The sequence below is a fragment of the Lepidothrix coronata genome, unplaced genomic scaffold (assembly GCF_001604755.1).
Source record: "Lepidothrix coronata isolate B3197 unplaced genomic scaffold, Lepidothrix_coronata-1.0 Scaffold44, whole genome shotgun sequence".
Taxonomy (NCBI): Eukaryota; Metazoa; Chordata; class Aves; order Passeriformes; family Pipridae; genus Lepidothrix; species Lepidothrix coronata.
Genome location: NW_016690224.1, coordinates 5457027 through 5473624, shown reverse-complemented (window position 1 = coordinate 5473624; position 16598 = coordinate 5457027). Strand labels below are relative to the sequence as shown.

The window sequence follows — 16598 nt, the reverse complement described above, 5'->3', positions numbered from 1 at the left end:
ACATTAAATGTCAGTTCTGGCTTGGCCTTAAACCCTGGCTTGCCTCAGTTTTGCAAAAGATTTTTACAGACCACAGTGCTGCCCATTCTACAAACTGTATCCCCTAAAACAAGCAGGTCCAAAAAGTAAATCACAGTATGAGTTTGTTGACAAATGCATTTGTGAAAAGAACAGTTTACAGCAGCAGGATCAAAGTCAGAGCCTTTATTAAATGTTCCTTCTCTAAACAGACTGCATTTAATCCCCCTTTCCCATCTGTGATTTCTAAGGCTATTTTAAATACTTCGTTTTACAGGGATTTTCAGTCTTCAGAACCGTCACAAGCAGCAAGTTAGCAGTACACAAAAACAATACAATTGAACTTTCACTGAGTTCTATTCCCGCTTCCCAGGGTGCGTGGAAAGACCAACAACACTTCCAGCACTGGAGGTTTTGCACAAACCTTGGAAAGGAAATAGCTGTCACCAGAGTTTAAGCCTGATGTGCTCTAGCCACATCTCACAACTGGCCACAACTGACCAGTACTGGTTAGTATGTCTGTCTCTTGCTCATTATCTGTTTCAAAAAGGGGACCAAATTTTTAATTTTCAGCTAATGTGGGTCTAATTAAGGCTATTCTGGTATATTTGATACTAAAATACTCTCTGGGAGTCCTTTTCCTGAAATCCCGTCAGAATTAACATTTTCAAAAATGAAAACATTTAAAACAGGTGTTTTGAGTTGAAATGCTGATGCAGCGGTTGGTTCAGTGTTTCCGTGTCCTCTGGAGCCGTATCACGTCAGGATGGTGTCATCGATCTGTTCCTCGGAGTCAGCCTGCCCAGCCAGCTTCCGCAGGGACCGCCGGCAGCTCTCGTTGAGGAGCTCCAGGCTGGCAGCATCTAAAATCTTGGAAACCGACTGTGGAAGGAAGGCAACACCAATTACCAGCTCCTCACAACACACCACTCAAAGTAAGAATAAGCATAAGTGCCTTATACAAGCTGCATTTAGCTAAAAATCTTTCAAATATACCAAAATTCTTCATCTGGTTTTACAATTCCAGACATGGGAACTATCCAAAAGCAGGTCAGACTTAGAAAACAGGTCTGGAAATGGATGCATGAAGTAGTCCATTCTAAAATACCCCCTAGCACCACTGCAGTGGGATCATACAAGTGGCCAAAGCAATAAATTATCAGTGCCAACTGAGGGAACTCAGCACAGGGGAGGCTTAAGGCATTTGTCAAACATGGGGGGGTGTTAAAAGCCTTGATTCTGTTAATGCTGCACCGTAGGGTTGTGCAGTATCAGTATCACTTATTTCTTCAGGGCTTAGCATGAGAATACTGCTGAAGGCCTAAATGCAAATAGGAACGTCCCACTCCACCTACTTCATAAGAGACTTCCAGTACATTCTGAGGCTGCAGGCACCACACAGACAAATGCAGAGTGAGGTGATGCAGCCTTACTACCAACAATGACATTTCCTTGTGTCTCATACCTCAAGCACGTCTTCACCCGCTCTCATCTTCAGAAGGTTGACAATAGCCTGGTCACTGTAGGCTCTTACACTGGTGTTTTTGTCCTTTGTGTTGTCCAGAAGCGCTTTGAGAATTGGTTTAATTGTCTGAGGATCCAGTGGGGGAAGTTGGCTTTTATTTGCCCACCAAATCATCTTTTCTGCAACTAATTTTATGTCACTGGATGAGTTCTGAAGACACTGAAGGATACAAAGGTGCAATTAAATTCAAGTATACCAAGAACAGGTATTTAAAGCAGTTGTTTAAATTTTTTTTCAAATTTAAGTATTTTAAACTATACTAAGAAAAGCAAACAGTTTTCAACTCACAGGTACAGAAGAGACACATTTGATACCAACAAGTTTGACTAAACTGGGTAAGAGAAGAACAAAGCTTGAAAGCAAAACACCTTTTCAAAGAAAATTTCTATGTATGTGGTTGAGAGTGTCACATGCTCCTCTCAACTGTCTCAGGAAATGACAATGACCACTAAGTGCAGAAAAGCTGATAGTGTCAGCACCTCTAAAATACACTCACTCAGCAGCAATGGCCAAGTCAGTCTCTGGCTGGAGTATAAGGTGCATTTCAACAGCGGATTTCACTTTAAAATTAAAAAAAAATCAGAGCTTTGTATTGTAATTTAATCTTAACACACCTAAAACATGAAAGCTAATATCTGAATGTCAAGTGCATTATTAATACGGTGATAAAGGTATTGTGACTATTGTGGTATTTTATATTTTAACACAATACAACAATATTAATATATAAAAGTAGGATTTCAAACAAAAAATCTGCTTTAAAGGATGTTGGCCTGCATCATGCCAACTTGCATGTTTGGTATTTTTTCAAGTAAATTGCAAAGAAATGTAAACTTTGAAAATGTAACATGCTCCAGCATGACCCCTCACTCTATCTACCCATCTACCAAGAGGGACAGTGGGGGAGTGGAGGGTGCAGGGAGGGCAGACAACTAAACAAACCAAAGAAATCCAGCCACACACCTAAAAATTAGAACAACCAATAAAGGAATTTTGATGTAGAATACTTAAATAGGTAGGAATTGAAAAAGGTGTTAACTTCAACACTCTCAGGTAAGGTAAGGGTTGGTATTTGATGCATTTCTAACAAAGGCTCTTTAACCTTTAGCAACCTTAAAACCCAGCTGCTCCCCCCTACTCTTCTCTGCTTCCTTGCCAGCTGCTTGTTACTGCAAGGGAAAAATGCACTTATAAGATTCAGACCCGAGGTTTAGCACAGAAAGCTCGAAAGCAAATTTCCATCTTAGAGCAGGGAAGGCAGTATTGTATCCACAGTTGCAAAGCAGGCTGATACAGTGATTCTGTCTGTGCTCTGCCACAAAAAGAAATGTTTAGATTTTTCAGAGATTTAATAGAGAGGCACTCATGAGTTAGCTCAGAGAGAGATTCAGATCACATGAGAACACCACCAGGTAGTTACCATAAAAATTCTTACCTTAATAAAGAGGCTGGAAAGTTTGGGAGGCAGGTTGCCTCCCTCTTCCATGTGGTATTTCATGAGAAAGCCCATCCCTCTGATGCCACTAACTGCAATGGGGATCTTCAACATAAAGAAAAGAATTGGTGTTACTGCAGCAGAGTTCAACAGCCTTTATAACCAGGCTCATGGTCTGTCAGCTTTTGTGGAAGGCTAAACCCATCTTTCAGAAGAACAGCAGCATCAAAGCAGGAAAACAGTGGGTTAATGTTATTGGGTGATATGATGAAAAAGTCCCAATGCAACCATGAGCCAGATGGAATAAGGTGGCAGGCCCCATCGAGTCCCCAAGACCCTACCCCAAACTACTAATTCAACCCCTGATTTAAAATCCTCCTAAAACAAATAAGTTGCTCTTCTTATAAACCTGGCCTGTGAATTGCACCTTTCATAGGGAAACAGAAGTGGAATTTACTCCCAATGAAAGCTACTCTGCATTTGAAGATTATTTAATCTTCATCTCTCCAGAGATGAGAACCTGAAGAACCACAACAGTTGTGTCATTTCACCATAAAAACTGCACCTAGCCAAGGGAGAACCTCCAGATGGCACTTGGGGGTTTTTATCTTCTTTGGTAACACAAGAGAACCTGGTCACACACCTGTCAAAGCTGCTCCCAACAAGAGCTCGTGACAGTGCTCGCCCGTCCTCAGGCAGGACTCACCCTGTCGGCCGTGGCGTTGCTGAGGATCATCTCCTGAACGCTGTTGTAGTATTTTGGGGAACACAGCCTGCCAGGAGCAACGTTCACAGCCACGGAGAGAGCCAGGCTCCGGCCGTGCCTCACCATCCAGTCGATGCCAGACACGTCTGCTGCAGAGGAAAGAAGAGAACTATGGCAAGTCCCCCACCATCCACTCCTCTTCATCTGAGGAGGCTTCTGGCAGTTTGTCAATTCACTGCCATAAAATAAAAAAACAAGAAGCATCTAAAGGGATGCCTTGCTTCCTTCACTCCTCCCAAAAAGAGCTAAAACACAACACCTGTACCAGGCAGACACAGCACCTGGGCAGACAGGGAAGCACACACAAACGAGGGACTCTCTTGTTCAACTCAAGTACTTCTGACGGTTGCATAATTATACAGGCTTTGACTCTCAATAAAATTGTAAAAGTCATTTGTAATTTGATACCAGTTAACAGATTCCCTTTTTAATCCCACAGAGGAGAATAATCTGTAGCACTCCCAAACACTATGAGTTCCTATAAAATTCGTGGGTTTTTTCTAACTTGGACACAAATTGGTCAATTCTTCAGAAGCATGTGAAGCCATCATATGTGATCTACAATTACCATGAGACAAAAGGTGGGATGGCCCTCCTGTCCACCCTTGCCTGAACATCCTGTCACCTCCCACCCTCTCTGTGTCAGCACCAGCAATTACTCAGCCATGTTGGTACTTTTATCAAGTCATCTGATAACAAATCCAGGGGAAAAAAAGTCTGGTTATCCCCAAATGACAACCAGTACCCTGTGCTCACTGTGTACCAGGGTGCACAAATTAACAGCCACGGGTAAAGAAACGCACAAGAAAATACAGAGCAGAGATTCAGTCACAAAGCCTGAACCAGTGGCTGAGAAGGAATCTTGCCTGCTTTCAGAATCAGTTCCAGTCCCTGTGAACAGCTTCACCTACCCAGTAAGTGCTGGTGGAGAACAGTGCTGAGCTCCTCGTCCGACAGGAACGCGCACAGCTCCGCGAGGCAGCCGGCCGAGGCCATGCGGGTGGCGTCCTGAGGAGGAATGGGAGAGCTCAACACACCAGGGACAGGCAGCAAGCAGAGCAAGTGCCAGAAGATGACAGGAAACAAAAAGAGAAGGAGGAAGTAAATAGTAGTATTTCACTCCTACTCCCTGTGGATTTCTGTCAGTTCACAAGGTTTCTTGTACATAATGGAACTTAAAGCCAAATCCATGGTCAAAAAAGCCAGCAGAGACTGAAGAATTACAGATCTTATCTAAGTTCTGATTTGTTAAATGGAAAAGTCATAAAGATGAAAGTGAATGCTTTAAAAGATGTGTGCACAAGAGTTTACTTTAGATTCACTTACTATAAGTGTTACTTCTAGCCATCTCTGGATGAGCTCATCTCTGTGATAAACTCTTATTACTTTTAATTTAACACTCCCAGGTTGTTGTTATTTTGGCTTCCTTATGGCGATCCCATTACTGATCTTCTCACTGAAACTTACAACCCAATGGGAATGTTTCAATTTTTCTATTTCTAGAATGTCAACAGTTGCATGTCTGTTGCACTGATTGACATAAGAAATTATTAGATGATTAATTTTAATCTCATAGATGTTACTGTTGCTATCTGCCATATAAAAAAAGACCCTATATTAAACTTGGAGAGCTTCTTGCTTGTTGGAGAAAAATCTGCCATTATCTGAAAAATTTCTCACACTAAACAATAAACCCCAGCTGAGAGGCTTCAAACACACATCCGTGCTCACAGGGAGGGCACTGCAGGTTTTCTCCAAGATAAAAAGCAAATCCTGACTGTAGAGCTGGCTCAAACCTGTTGGTGAGGAGCTACAGGTCAAACCCACATAAGCAGTTGCCAAGGAAACATTAAACTGGCAGATTTTCAGAGTTACCAGGGACTGGCCAGGGATCTCCAATTCTTGCTCCTGACTACATCATTAGGAATTTCCTCGGAAGTTATTTTAGAAAATAACTCTGTTAGAAGGTTCAGATCTTAAATGTAAGAGAAAGACTGTCTACAGCGGGGGTCCTCTGCAGCTGGCTGAAGCAGTACCTCATCGTGTCCCAGCATCCCGAGAAGCACCGTGCTGATATTCTTCCTAATTGCAGCATCTACTTTTGCACCAGCTCCTCGTGTCACAAACCGCAGTGCTTGCAGCATCGTGTCCCTGGAAGAGAAATTTTGCTCTGGATACCTGCAGCAAATTCTTGCACAGCAATTACACTGATATGCCTTACAGTTTGGGAGACTGATCCTCTCTGTGCACTGCTGAAAACTCCATCCTAGAGAGTACTTCCATGTTTCTGTACTTGTGTCTGTCTGTTACACTATAGATATTTTCTGACTGTTCAAACATTAAAAAAATTCTCAAGTCAGGAAGTCCATGTCTTAGGGCTGTGTGCCCTTAGGATACTAGAACAGCTGCATTACTTCAGGTCAGACTGGCAGTTGATAGTCTTTTATCTGAAAGTAGGCTGCTGGGGGTGCCCAGGAGAGAGGAGAAGGGGGGAAGACACCAAGGACTGCTTCTCCCAAACACACTCACAGCTCAGCTTCTGACCCAGGCAGGCTCCATCATCCACACTTTTTACAACCCTGGGATAACAGGTAACTGCTTTCACTAACATGTTACTCTCAGAATTGGGGGTTTTGTTCATCCATCCCAGCCCTTTCTTTCACCCTTAGTCAGCAGTAAAATCTCAGCCATCACCTGCAGCTTACCTGATGGCAGAGTCATCGCTGGAACGAATTCCATTCAGGAGCTCCGTAAAGAGAGGATCCACTTTGACGTGGATGACAATGAGTTTGCCGAGAGCATCGGCAGCTTTAAGACGAACAGCACGGTTTGAGTCTTGTAGAGCTTTGGTGAAGGTTGTTTGCAACTGGGGCAAAAATGGTTTCAGGGCAATCTCAACCTATTCCAGAGATGGAAAAATGGGAAGTGGTGGGGTCAAGTCTGAAACAGCAGCTGGAGATCAAAGCCTGGAAACAGCATGACCTCTACTACAGCAGTTTGTTATCAGAGAGCCCCTGTTAGATCTAATGTGCTACTAAAAGAGGAAAAACATGAAACAATAATTTACCACAAAACCATTAACCTTTTCAAATTTAATCTTATTTTCTGCATACTGAAACACAAGGGTAACGCTGAGAGATTTTACAGTCATGAACAGCCTTTTGTATACAGAGCACTGAATAAAAGCTCAGCTTAGTTCAAAGATACATAAGATCTTTGCACTTAACAATTCATAAAAATGGTGGACACAGGAGAGATTAATTACATGGTGGGCTTTAATCACTGGAAAGTGGGATCAGCATTTAGCAATATTTATAAAAAAGATCAGTGATTCAGCACTGGGGGCTTTTTTGGTAGGCCAGAAGCTGCTGGCAGAATGCAATCCAGTTACAGTGCTATTCCTAAATATCAAATCCACAGCAGCAGGCATCCCAGCTGTATTTACATGAACAGCAACAGATATTTCTGAAGGTTATCATGGAAAATGTTCACAAACCACCAATACTTTGAATCTTACCTTAGCTAAAAGCAGGCTTAATGTTTCAAGCAGAGCCACCTTGACATTCCAGCTGAACCGATCTCCCAAAATTCGAATAAGCGGCCCAGTGATGCTCACCACAGATGGTTTAAGAGCTTCAGCAGAAGTCAGCTTAATAACCAGCCCTAAGGCCTTTGCTGCCTCCTCCTTCTGTTCTGGATTACCAGTTAAAACACCTTCCCGCAGCACCACGAGTATGGAAGTCACTCCCTGTCACGAAAATCGGATAAGAAAGCTTAGAAGCTAAGATGCAAAAAATATGTACCTTATTTTTGCTCTCATTATACACCAGATGCACAAACTTGGAGGGTTTCTCAATTTCCTGTTGACCTTCAGCTGCCTGATTCCACATTGACAGACCTACTTTTACTTGGTTTGATTTCATGCCTCTCTGCCTTACTAAGCCAGTTGCTATGAGGAAAGTGGTGGCAGCTCAGGGAATTTTTAAACCAGAGAAATTTGGCACAGAAGTCCAGCGTTACTCGCCCACAAAAAGCATCCAGTGACCATGACTTACATGCATAACAGAATTGTCAGAGACCTCATTACAAGAGGACTCTTCTGGAGGGTAACTCAGGAGAGCTGTAACCTACAAAAAGTCTCTCCAACACACAGGTTTGGAATGCCCAAATAGTTGCTGCTTCTAAGAGCTGTAAAGTCATATCAGTCAGCTCTCCCCAGAGGTGGGTGTCTTGTGGCTGTGATGAATCCACATCCATTCTGATCCTTTACCTTCTTAGGAATACAGAATCCTGGCACATGGTCCCCCTTGGCCTCATTCCCTACAATCCGGATATCCCTGTGCAGGTCCTCAATGAGAGCAAGCTGGTTCCCAGCATCTAATTTCTGCGGAAGAGAGGGAAGAGACAAAGATGAGGCAACATGGCATCCATGTTCTTTGCGAAGTCTTCTCAGACCAGGCATTACCCCGACACCTTTTCGAGATGCCTCTCACCTTGGTGATGGAATTAAGCGCATCCCAGCTTTCATTCAGAACCACAGGGTTGGTGTCATTAAACAGACGAATCAAGCCCGAAACCAAGCTCCTGAGATGACCAGTGTAGTCTGCTTTTGTCTTGGAGCAGTAGATATTCAGCATGACAGCTGCTGCCTGTCTCATGCCCAGCTCAGGGCTGCGGGTAGCTTCTAGTAAATCTTCAGTTATAATTCTTTGTCCAACATCATCTTCCACAGACAGGATTACAGACTGGCAGTTTGCCATCTCCTGAAGAGTCCAAATTAACTTTACATTAGCTCTCAAACAGAACAAAGCCAGATTTAGCCCCACCATTTTCTCTTAGAGAAATACTACAACACACCTCACTTGCTAATTGTTTCTCATTAAATAGCTGCTAACATCACCACTAAAAGCTTGACTCAGTCCTGGAGCAGACACAGGTTTATGACCAATTCCTAACATTTACCAAGTGACCAAACTCTGCTGAACTGATTGCTGCACCAGCTACAGGAGGGCTAATTTACAAAAATTAAGAGTAGTTCAGTCTTCCCCATCTTACTCATCCAAGACAGACTGTGAGTCTTGTCAGATAACATTCTTCTGATTTAGGTAGTTTAACGCTGTGAGTCATAACACTAATTACAAGCACATCTGTGGGTACATGAGAGATCTCCAGGCAGACTTGGGGCTAGAAGCTGATCTAATGGGCATCCATGGCAGACAGACAACAGGACTCTGTCACTCATTCCTAATTCACTGACTGATTATGTACATGTCTGTCCGCAGTCACAACTCCAGGATGTTCTCTGGAGTCCAAACACCAGATGTTTTGGAAAGCAGTACAGGAGGAGTGCTGCATGCAAAACAGGAGATTTCCTTCCTGCAGCCCTTTAATCTCTCAGTCTTCTACACCGAGAATAAATATGAAGTTAACTAGACACTCTGGCAGTTCTCCAGGAATAAGTAAACTGAGAATTGTGTCTTGTAGCAGGCCAAAGAGACTTTTAAATGGATACAAATAGATTTGGAAAGCATACGTTTTTTGACTCACAATATGCTACCAGGCAAAAAGACTCATCCTGGAGAAGCTAATGGACTGAATTAAACATGCAATCTGTGAATCTAGAGAACACAGATTCTGGGCTGGGAAGTAAACCTGATGCACTATGTTCAGGCAACCTGTCACAACAAAGAGCTGAGCTGTGCTACTTGCCAATTGCTCTTCACTGGTGCCCAGCTTCTCTTTGAGTGCAGACATCATGGCAGGCAGGATGACACTCAAGTGCCGTGTCAGAGCGTCCCCTGCCACTGAGGAGAGGAAAGCCAGCACACGGGTGTTCACTGGAGGGGTAGTCAGCTACAAAACCAAAAAAATAACACCAAAAAATGAGACAAAGTTTTTTCAGAAGGAATCTCACTTCATCTACAACATGAAAAATTTATGCATTGCAACCCAAATTACAATGTTTTGAGCTTAAAATCAAAAGAAAATTTCAAATTATGATCTTCCTTTTGCCATATTGGTCCAAAGAAAACTGGCAGCAAGCAGAGGAAACAGCACAGATATGAAGTTAAAAATTTGTTTCCCATTGTACCTTTGGCACCAAGTAAGGCAGCACCACACGGCTCTTGACAGCCATAACTTGTTTAAGACCATCCACAGCAAAGTCAGCTGTCTCTTCATTATCCTACGGGGAAAGAGAAAGTGACAAACCTGAGAAATTATCTGTGACACACCGAGCTAAACCCTGTTTCAAGGGACAATTTACCCTGTGATCATATAACCAAAACCAAGCCCTCCTATTGAAAAATGTTCTCTTGCTACATAGCAAGACCAAAACCACACTCTTCTGTCACATTAGAAAGATTTTCCATTTCAGGCATGGTGGCCAAGCAACTTAAGCAGGTGACAATGGCAATTCCATAGCACAGCCAGGTGTAGCAACTTTTAGGCATAAGCTTTAGCCACAAGATCCTTCCTACCAATGGCTAGGATGACTCCATGGAGGAGACAAAACATTGCTGCCATTCCCTGGAAGGTCTCCCTCTAAAATCCTCCTTCTCCTTTAAGTAAATTATTCAAAACTTGTCCCCACAGCATCATTAATCAGGTTGTTGACTAATGCTGAGCAATGCTCACCAGCTGCTTCAGCAAGAAGGGCAGAATGTCTTCAAGAGCCTGATGGCCAATTGTTGAGTGCAGCTGTTCAAACGTTTTGGCTGCAGCCTCACGGACTTCTTCCAGAGGGTCACACAGTGCTTTTCTCACTGTAGGAACCAGGGACTCGGAGAAAAGCAGAACCTGAAGAGGTAAAATTACAGAATACCTAAAGCACAACAGTCACATTTATCCTAGTGAAGTGGCTGAGAATGCAGAATTTGCACAACTGAAACTAAATTGCAGTTTAATTGAAATATATTGGCAGACAAGCAGAGTTACTCAGTACAAACAAGCTGCAGTGCTCTAAGGCTACCTAGTGGAAGATTTGCATATAAGTCAGAACTGTGCAATGTTAGAATTTACCAACAGATACAAATCCATACATTTGCCTGAACAGCAACTCAATGTAGTTATAAGCCCTGAATTCAGTCCACAGAACAAGTCCAGCACTATCTGTATTATTCTGTCTGAAGTGCAATACCTGCACCATAACATAAATACTTTGGAAACTGAGAATTTCCCCCTGGAACATCTAACTCACCGCATCCCTGCTGGTCGATTTCATGATCTCACTCAACCCAATGCAGACTCCTTGTCTCTCATCACTCTTGTCTGACTTCAGCCCATCTTCCAGGATAGGAATGATTTCAGGAAGGATCTTCTCTCCTAACTTTCGGACAAGGTCTCCTAATGTCCGTGCTGCAACCTGTCCCCAAAAATGCATTAATTAACTATTTTCCTTTTTATAGAACTTAAGAAGGTGAAACTTAAGCAAATGTTAACTTCTGATCATAACCTACTGTTCACAGTATGGACAGAGCAGTAGGAACGGAAACACTATTACAAATAACCACAGAAAAATTAGTTTTACTCTCATCACAGTTGCCTTCAGCAAACACAGGACTCAGACATGCTCATGCTCAGAACACTTAAAGTGATGACAGCTTTGAAGTGATTTATAGGGAAGAATTATCCTGCGTTCCTCAGGAATCAGTTTCTAGAGTCACCTGCAGAAAGAGGAAGGTGCAACTCCATTTCTCACCGTTCGCTTATCTGCACAAGTACTGGCCAGGAATTTCAGCAGAAGCCCAAAGAGTGTTGGCAAAATTTCACGCAGTGTGCGAGGAGTGTTTGAGACAACAATCTTCCAGACATGCAAGGAGGCCTGGCGCACCACCAGCTGGGTGTCAGAGCGGCCCATGTACAGCCCTGCCAGCACCCTGTTCCTCCTCTCCACTCCCAGAGCATTAATAATAGCCTGAAAAGAAATAGCATAAATTGTATTATCCACTCATGAAACTTACAAAAATACACGATTACTCAATCTGTCTTTCCAGCAGGCTCTCCATACTGATTTAAAATAAGAGAATTAAAAAAGAAATAAAAGCACAACACACAAGAACAGCTTTACCTTGTTTGACTGGGCTGTTCCAAAGTTGTCATCCTCTGAGGCAGTTTCTGTGGTCATTTTTCCAGTGACTCCTGAGATATGGAATAGAAGATCTCCAAGGAGCTGAACTGAGCTAAACCTGCCAACAGGAGCAAGTCAAGTGTTACAAACAGGGCACTCAGGCGGTACCTGTCAAAATCTGACAGGACATCAGCTACAGACGGGAGCCAAATGTGAGGCAGGGCTGTGTCAGCACTGAAACACTGCACAGGCTGATGTGTAACACCAGTCTGCCAACATGGCTGAAAGCAGCATGCTAAAGAGAAAGGGAAGGAATGAATTCCAAACCGGAAAGGCTGGGAGAATTTCCAAATCAAAGCAACGGATCTGAGAATAGCCTGACTTCTAAAAAGGAGCAAGACATTGCCAGCATCTGTCTCAACCCAAATGACATTCACCTGGGGTAACAGCACTTAGCAGCACTCAGCTGACACAAATCATTTAGTGCAACTAATTTTTGAGCAACTACTATCAGCTGTGAGTGCTCCACTGCACATTTCCATACACAGGAGAACAATAACTTACTCAGCATTTGGAAAAATGAAAAACAACACATGAGGGCTAAATATTGCCAAATCAACTGCCTTGGAAGTGCATTTCAGTCATCACCAGAATTAATAATCCAGCAGGGATACTCTGCAGGTATCTGGAAACCTGATCCAGGCTTTGCAGCCTCAGTGTTATAAGGCATCATATTCAAATCAACAAGCAAAAAGATGCACTTGATTTTGCTTCCTGGGAGGTTCTCTGCTTTTCCTTGAGGAGCAATGCAGAGTCTAAATCACACTAGTTCTTCATCCATGGAAAAGAAATGTCTGTGGATAAGCTGGTTATCCCTTACCTTATCCTCCAGAGGTCATCAAACAGGCCATCCTCGAGCTGCGGCAGGAGCAGCGCGATGGCTGTCTCAGCGTACATGCTGATGATGCGCTGCCCCGCCCGCAGCGCCGTGTCCCGCACGAACTCGTTCTCGTCTGCCAGAGCCTGAACACAGACACAAAAGGGGCTCTGAAAACTGGGGGGTTCAGCACAATACACAAAAGCTACAGGAGGAAAACAAACCTATGTTTTTTCTCTCTCGGCCGTGAAAAGCAAATGAACTGGGGAGTTGTGAATGCACAAAGGTGATTTCAAGAAATGGCTGGTGACTACAAACGAAAGACAGCAAGCAAACAACTTGGAAGAAAAAATAATTTTTATAATTTAAATTCCCCCTTTTTTTCTGACATGTCCCACAATTACTGGAAATGATACTTAAAAACACTCTGGAGACTTTTTTTTAATCCTTTAATAAATAGAATTCTTCATGTCTGCTACATACCTTAAGGATACAAGGAATGATGGGTCCAACATAGGGAGTGAACTTATCTCCAAAGGTAATTGGCAGGTAGTTGAACATCATGATATAACCATCTCGTACATGTGGAGCAATATCCACTTTACTGGCAGTAGCTACAATCTCTGGCATAAGTTTCTCCAGCTTTTCTACCCCCAAACCAGCCATAACTTCAGCCAGACCTGAGGAAAAAAAGCGGGGAACAGAGCTGATACACACAAGAAACAAGCAGCTAATCTGGTTTAATAGGAGATTCAGACATGGCTGTCCCCACCTTGAGCAGCACCAGAGCGATCCACTGAGCTCTGCTCATACGTCAGTGTCTCCATCAGCCAAGGCAACAAATCCTCAAAGCATGACTCTCCCATCCCCTTCACCATGGCTCCCAGTGCCTTTGCAGACACTGTGCGCACCTACGGACAAGAGAAACAGAGATCTGCAACACACCCTCTCAGAGTTCCTACAACAGATGTGTCAGACTGGTTAGGACAATGTCCAACCTAATGCACTGAAAGAAAAACTTTGTACTAAAGACTTACTTCAGGAACAGGATCCAGCAGAGATGCTTTCAGTCCAGGAGTCACACTGGGCAGGTACGGAGCCAGATCCTGAAACAAAGAACCCAGAGAGTAAGAACCAGATTCAAAATGAAGAAAACCATAAGTCACCTTCTTGTAAAGGACATTCACCCCTTATTATTAGCAAACATCCCTAGTATTCTGAGAGTTTAATCAGTTGCTTTCACAATCCTGCAAATTAGCACAGTGAGTTGTTCTGCAAGTCCAAGAAACACCACCAGTTCTGTACAAATCAAAACCTTTTCTATGCTCACTCACAACCCAGCACTTTCTGTCTAAGGAAAATCCAACACTGTTAACATTTACACAAGGTTTAAATGTAGAGATTATCAGCACAAAAATTAAACATAGATCTTAAGCCTACATTCAGGTCCTACAAATACTTTTCAAACAAACCCTAGATCCATTTGTAAGCAGCTGATCTGTGCTTCACTTGTTTGTTTGTTAAGGCATTTCTTATATAGTAAAAATTACAAGACCTTTTTGCAGGGATAAATATGGTACTAACTAGGTGACCAAAGCACAGAGCAGACAGTCTTAAGCATCTGAGAACTGTCACTGTCTTTAGTCATGATCTGTTCATTTACATACATTTAATTAAAGAATCTGCATGGATGCTAATATTTCCTACCTTAACAGGAAAATCTCCAAGCCAAATAAATTCTCTCTAGGGCTTGTCTGTCATCCCCTACCAGTAATGTATTAGAGTAATACAGTTAGAGAGCATTTTTAGCACCACACCTTCTGGTCAGTCAGGGAGTACATGTTCCCAATGATCTGGGCAGCCATTTTCCTGGTGTCTGTGGAACGATCTTGAAAAGCTCTCTGAACAATTGGCATGATCAGTGCTAAGGATGGAGCATCAATGAAATGGACAAATTTGGTATCCAGCAGAGTCTGCAGACACTTCTGGGTCTTCCTGGAGGGGTCAGTGAGAGCATCCAACAGAACTGGAGCGATTGCTGAACATTTTTTAAAGGGAGAGAAAAAACTTTATTTGTACCTAACCAAACATGCATTGTCAGGCTGAGCTGGTGTTCTCTCATGGGCTGTTTTAGATCCTTCTAAAGGAACCAGAAGCACAGGGACAGAGGAAACCCTATTAACACCAGCTGACAAAAGGGATAGGAGTATTTAAAAACCCTGGAAGCAGACAAGCTGTCAAGCTTGCATGTTATACTTCCATAGGAGTAGTTTAATTCCTATACAAATTTGCATTTGAACCTAAATCGTAAACCACTGTTATAAACCACTGTCATGTCAGGACATTAGAGATGCAGGCAGTTCTTACCCAGGATCTCTGGGTTCCTGATGACAGACCCAATCTGCCTGAGAGCCTGCTGCCCTGCATTCTGCACCTTCACGTGGGAATCTGTCAGCACTTCAGTGAGTTTGGGCACGATGTTGGGTAAGCAGGAAGAGAGCTGTTTGGGAGCACAGTATGCCATAGCCCCCAGCAGTTCCACTGAGCCTGTGCACAAAGTACACAAAAAAAAATGAAAAAAGACAAGACAAAACACAAAACAATACACAGCATTAAGAATCGATATGAGAAGATAATCACATTTATCTCAAATTCAAATCTACCAGCTGGAGAACACAAAGAAAGGCTGAAATGCATCAAGCCACTCTATGACACCTAAAGACACTAAAAAATACTTTTTTTTCTTTTGTACTAGGTAAAAGAAGTGTGGGAGGAAAATTCCAGGTTCTGGTGTACTTCTATAGAGACAGAAGTACAAACTGTCCCTGCAATATGCTGAGGGGAAAAAAAGGTTGCCCAAATGTGTCAGAGAACTCGTTTGTATCTCAAGAGCTCTAAAAGTTCCACAGATAATAAACCATCGCAGCCATCTGTAGGGATGATGGAATGCATGAGGGGAATGACAGAGAAGGGCACTGTGAGTTAGTCTCATCTTGTCAGTCAGATATTGCTCCATACCAGCTTTAGTTCTCCAAGATTCCTCTTCTAGGGCTGCGAGAAGTGATGGCAAAACCAGCTTCACTCCATGAGTACTCAGATTGCTCATCACGGCTTTGGCACAGTCATCTGCAGCCTCCAAGGAGAAGAGAACACTCACAAACTGTGACACAACACGTGTTTTTTCCCTTCCTCTGAGACTCACTGGGAACAAAGCCTTCATGTAAATAGTGTCTCAGTACAATGATGCAGCTGGCTAAGTAGCTCCCAATTAATGGCCAACGAAATCAGATGCTTTCAGTTATTAAGAAGATCAAATTGTTATTAGTGGTATCTCAAGGGACAGGTCATCTTCTCAATTTGCCTGGTTACAAACAGGATTCATAACCATTCCATTTGTTTTTCTCTTAATGCTCTGTGACTGCAGAAAGTGAAGGCACTTACCTCTCGCACATACTGGTTCCCATCTCCAAAACAAAGCAGCAAGTGAGGCAGCACATGAACCACATAGGGCTCAAAAAGCTTCCCAAGCATGCTGCAGAGCATCTCGAAGGCAAACAGAGCCCCTAAAAACCCAAAAAGCACGGTCAGAGGAAAACACAACTTCATATAAAGCGGATGGAAAAAGAAAATTGTTTGCAAAATATCTGACAATTCCTCCGGAAGCACTTAAAACCTCACAGCTTAAAGTCTCTTGCTTTCTTGCCCTTGTGGCTTGTGCTGTAGTGGGGGTTTGTGACCTCAGAAAAGGAGCCCCCCCAGCAAAACCTGCCTCTGAAAACAGGAGGGAGGGGCACATGTGCATGGTCTAGCACCAGAAACCCTTCTTCCACCACGATGTGAACAGAGCAATTTTATGGCCTCAAAACAGTCACTTCCCATTTCTTTCTCTTCAAACTTTAGTAAAATAAA

At 43.0% G+C, this 16598-nt stretch overlaps 1 protein-coding gene across 2 annotated transcripts in view; it reads right to left on the bottom strand.

The window, feature by feature from the left end:
- Window positions 1–189: 189 nt before the first annotated feature.
- The window catches only part of GCN1 (GCN1, eIF2 alpha kinase activator homolog), a 40294-nt gene continuing 23885 nt past the window's right edge, over window positions 190–16598 (bottom strand). Inside the window, exons 35-58 of one of the 2 annotated variants that reach the window (XM_017814158.1) lie at window positions 16131–16252; window positions 15708–15822; window positions 15057–15236; window positions 14507–14727; window positions 13727–13795; window positions 13462–13600; window positions 13173–13369; window positions 12693–12835; window positions 11813–11930; window positions 11444–11659; window positions 10943–11107; window positions 10381–10542; window positions 9836–9928; window positions 9454–9597; window positions 8238–8507; window positions 8015–8128; window positions 7262–7492; window positions 6450–6643; window positions 5781–5895; window positions 4656–4752; window positions 3685–3830; window positions 2979–3083; window positions 1484–1702; window positions 190–900 (exon numbers count right to left, since the gene is read on the bottom strand). In XM_017814158.1, the coding sequence (XP_017669647.1) occupies window positions 775–900; window positions 1484–1702; window positions 2979–3083; window positions 3685–3830; window positions 4656–4752; window positions 5781–5895; window positions 6450–6643; window positions 7262–7492; window positions 8015–8128; window positions 8238–8507; window positions 9454–9597; window positions 9836–9928; window positions 10381–10542; window positions 10943–11107; window positions 11444–11659; window positions 11813–11930; window positions 12693–12835; window positions 13173–13369; window positions 13462–13600; window positions 13727–13795; window positions 14507–14727; window positions 15057–15236; window positions 15708–15822; window positions 16131–16252 (3701 nt within the window). In that variant the 3' untranslated portion in view covers window positions 190–774. Of the gene's footprint in view, window positions 901–1483; window positions 1703–2978; window positions 3084–3684; window positions 3834–4655; window positions 4753–5780; window positions 5896–6449; window positions 6644–7261; window positions 7493–8014; window positions 8129–8237; window positions 8508–9453; window positions 9598–9835; window positions 9929–10380; window positions 10543–10942; window positions 11108–11443; window positions 11660–11812; window positions 11931–12692; window positions 12836–13172; window positions 13370–13461; window positions 13601–13726; window positions 13796–14506; window positions 14728–15056; window positions 15237–15707; window positions 15823–16130; window positions 16253–16598 lie in introns of both variants that reach the window. The other variant, XM_017814157.1, reaches the window with a different exon arrangement.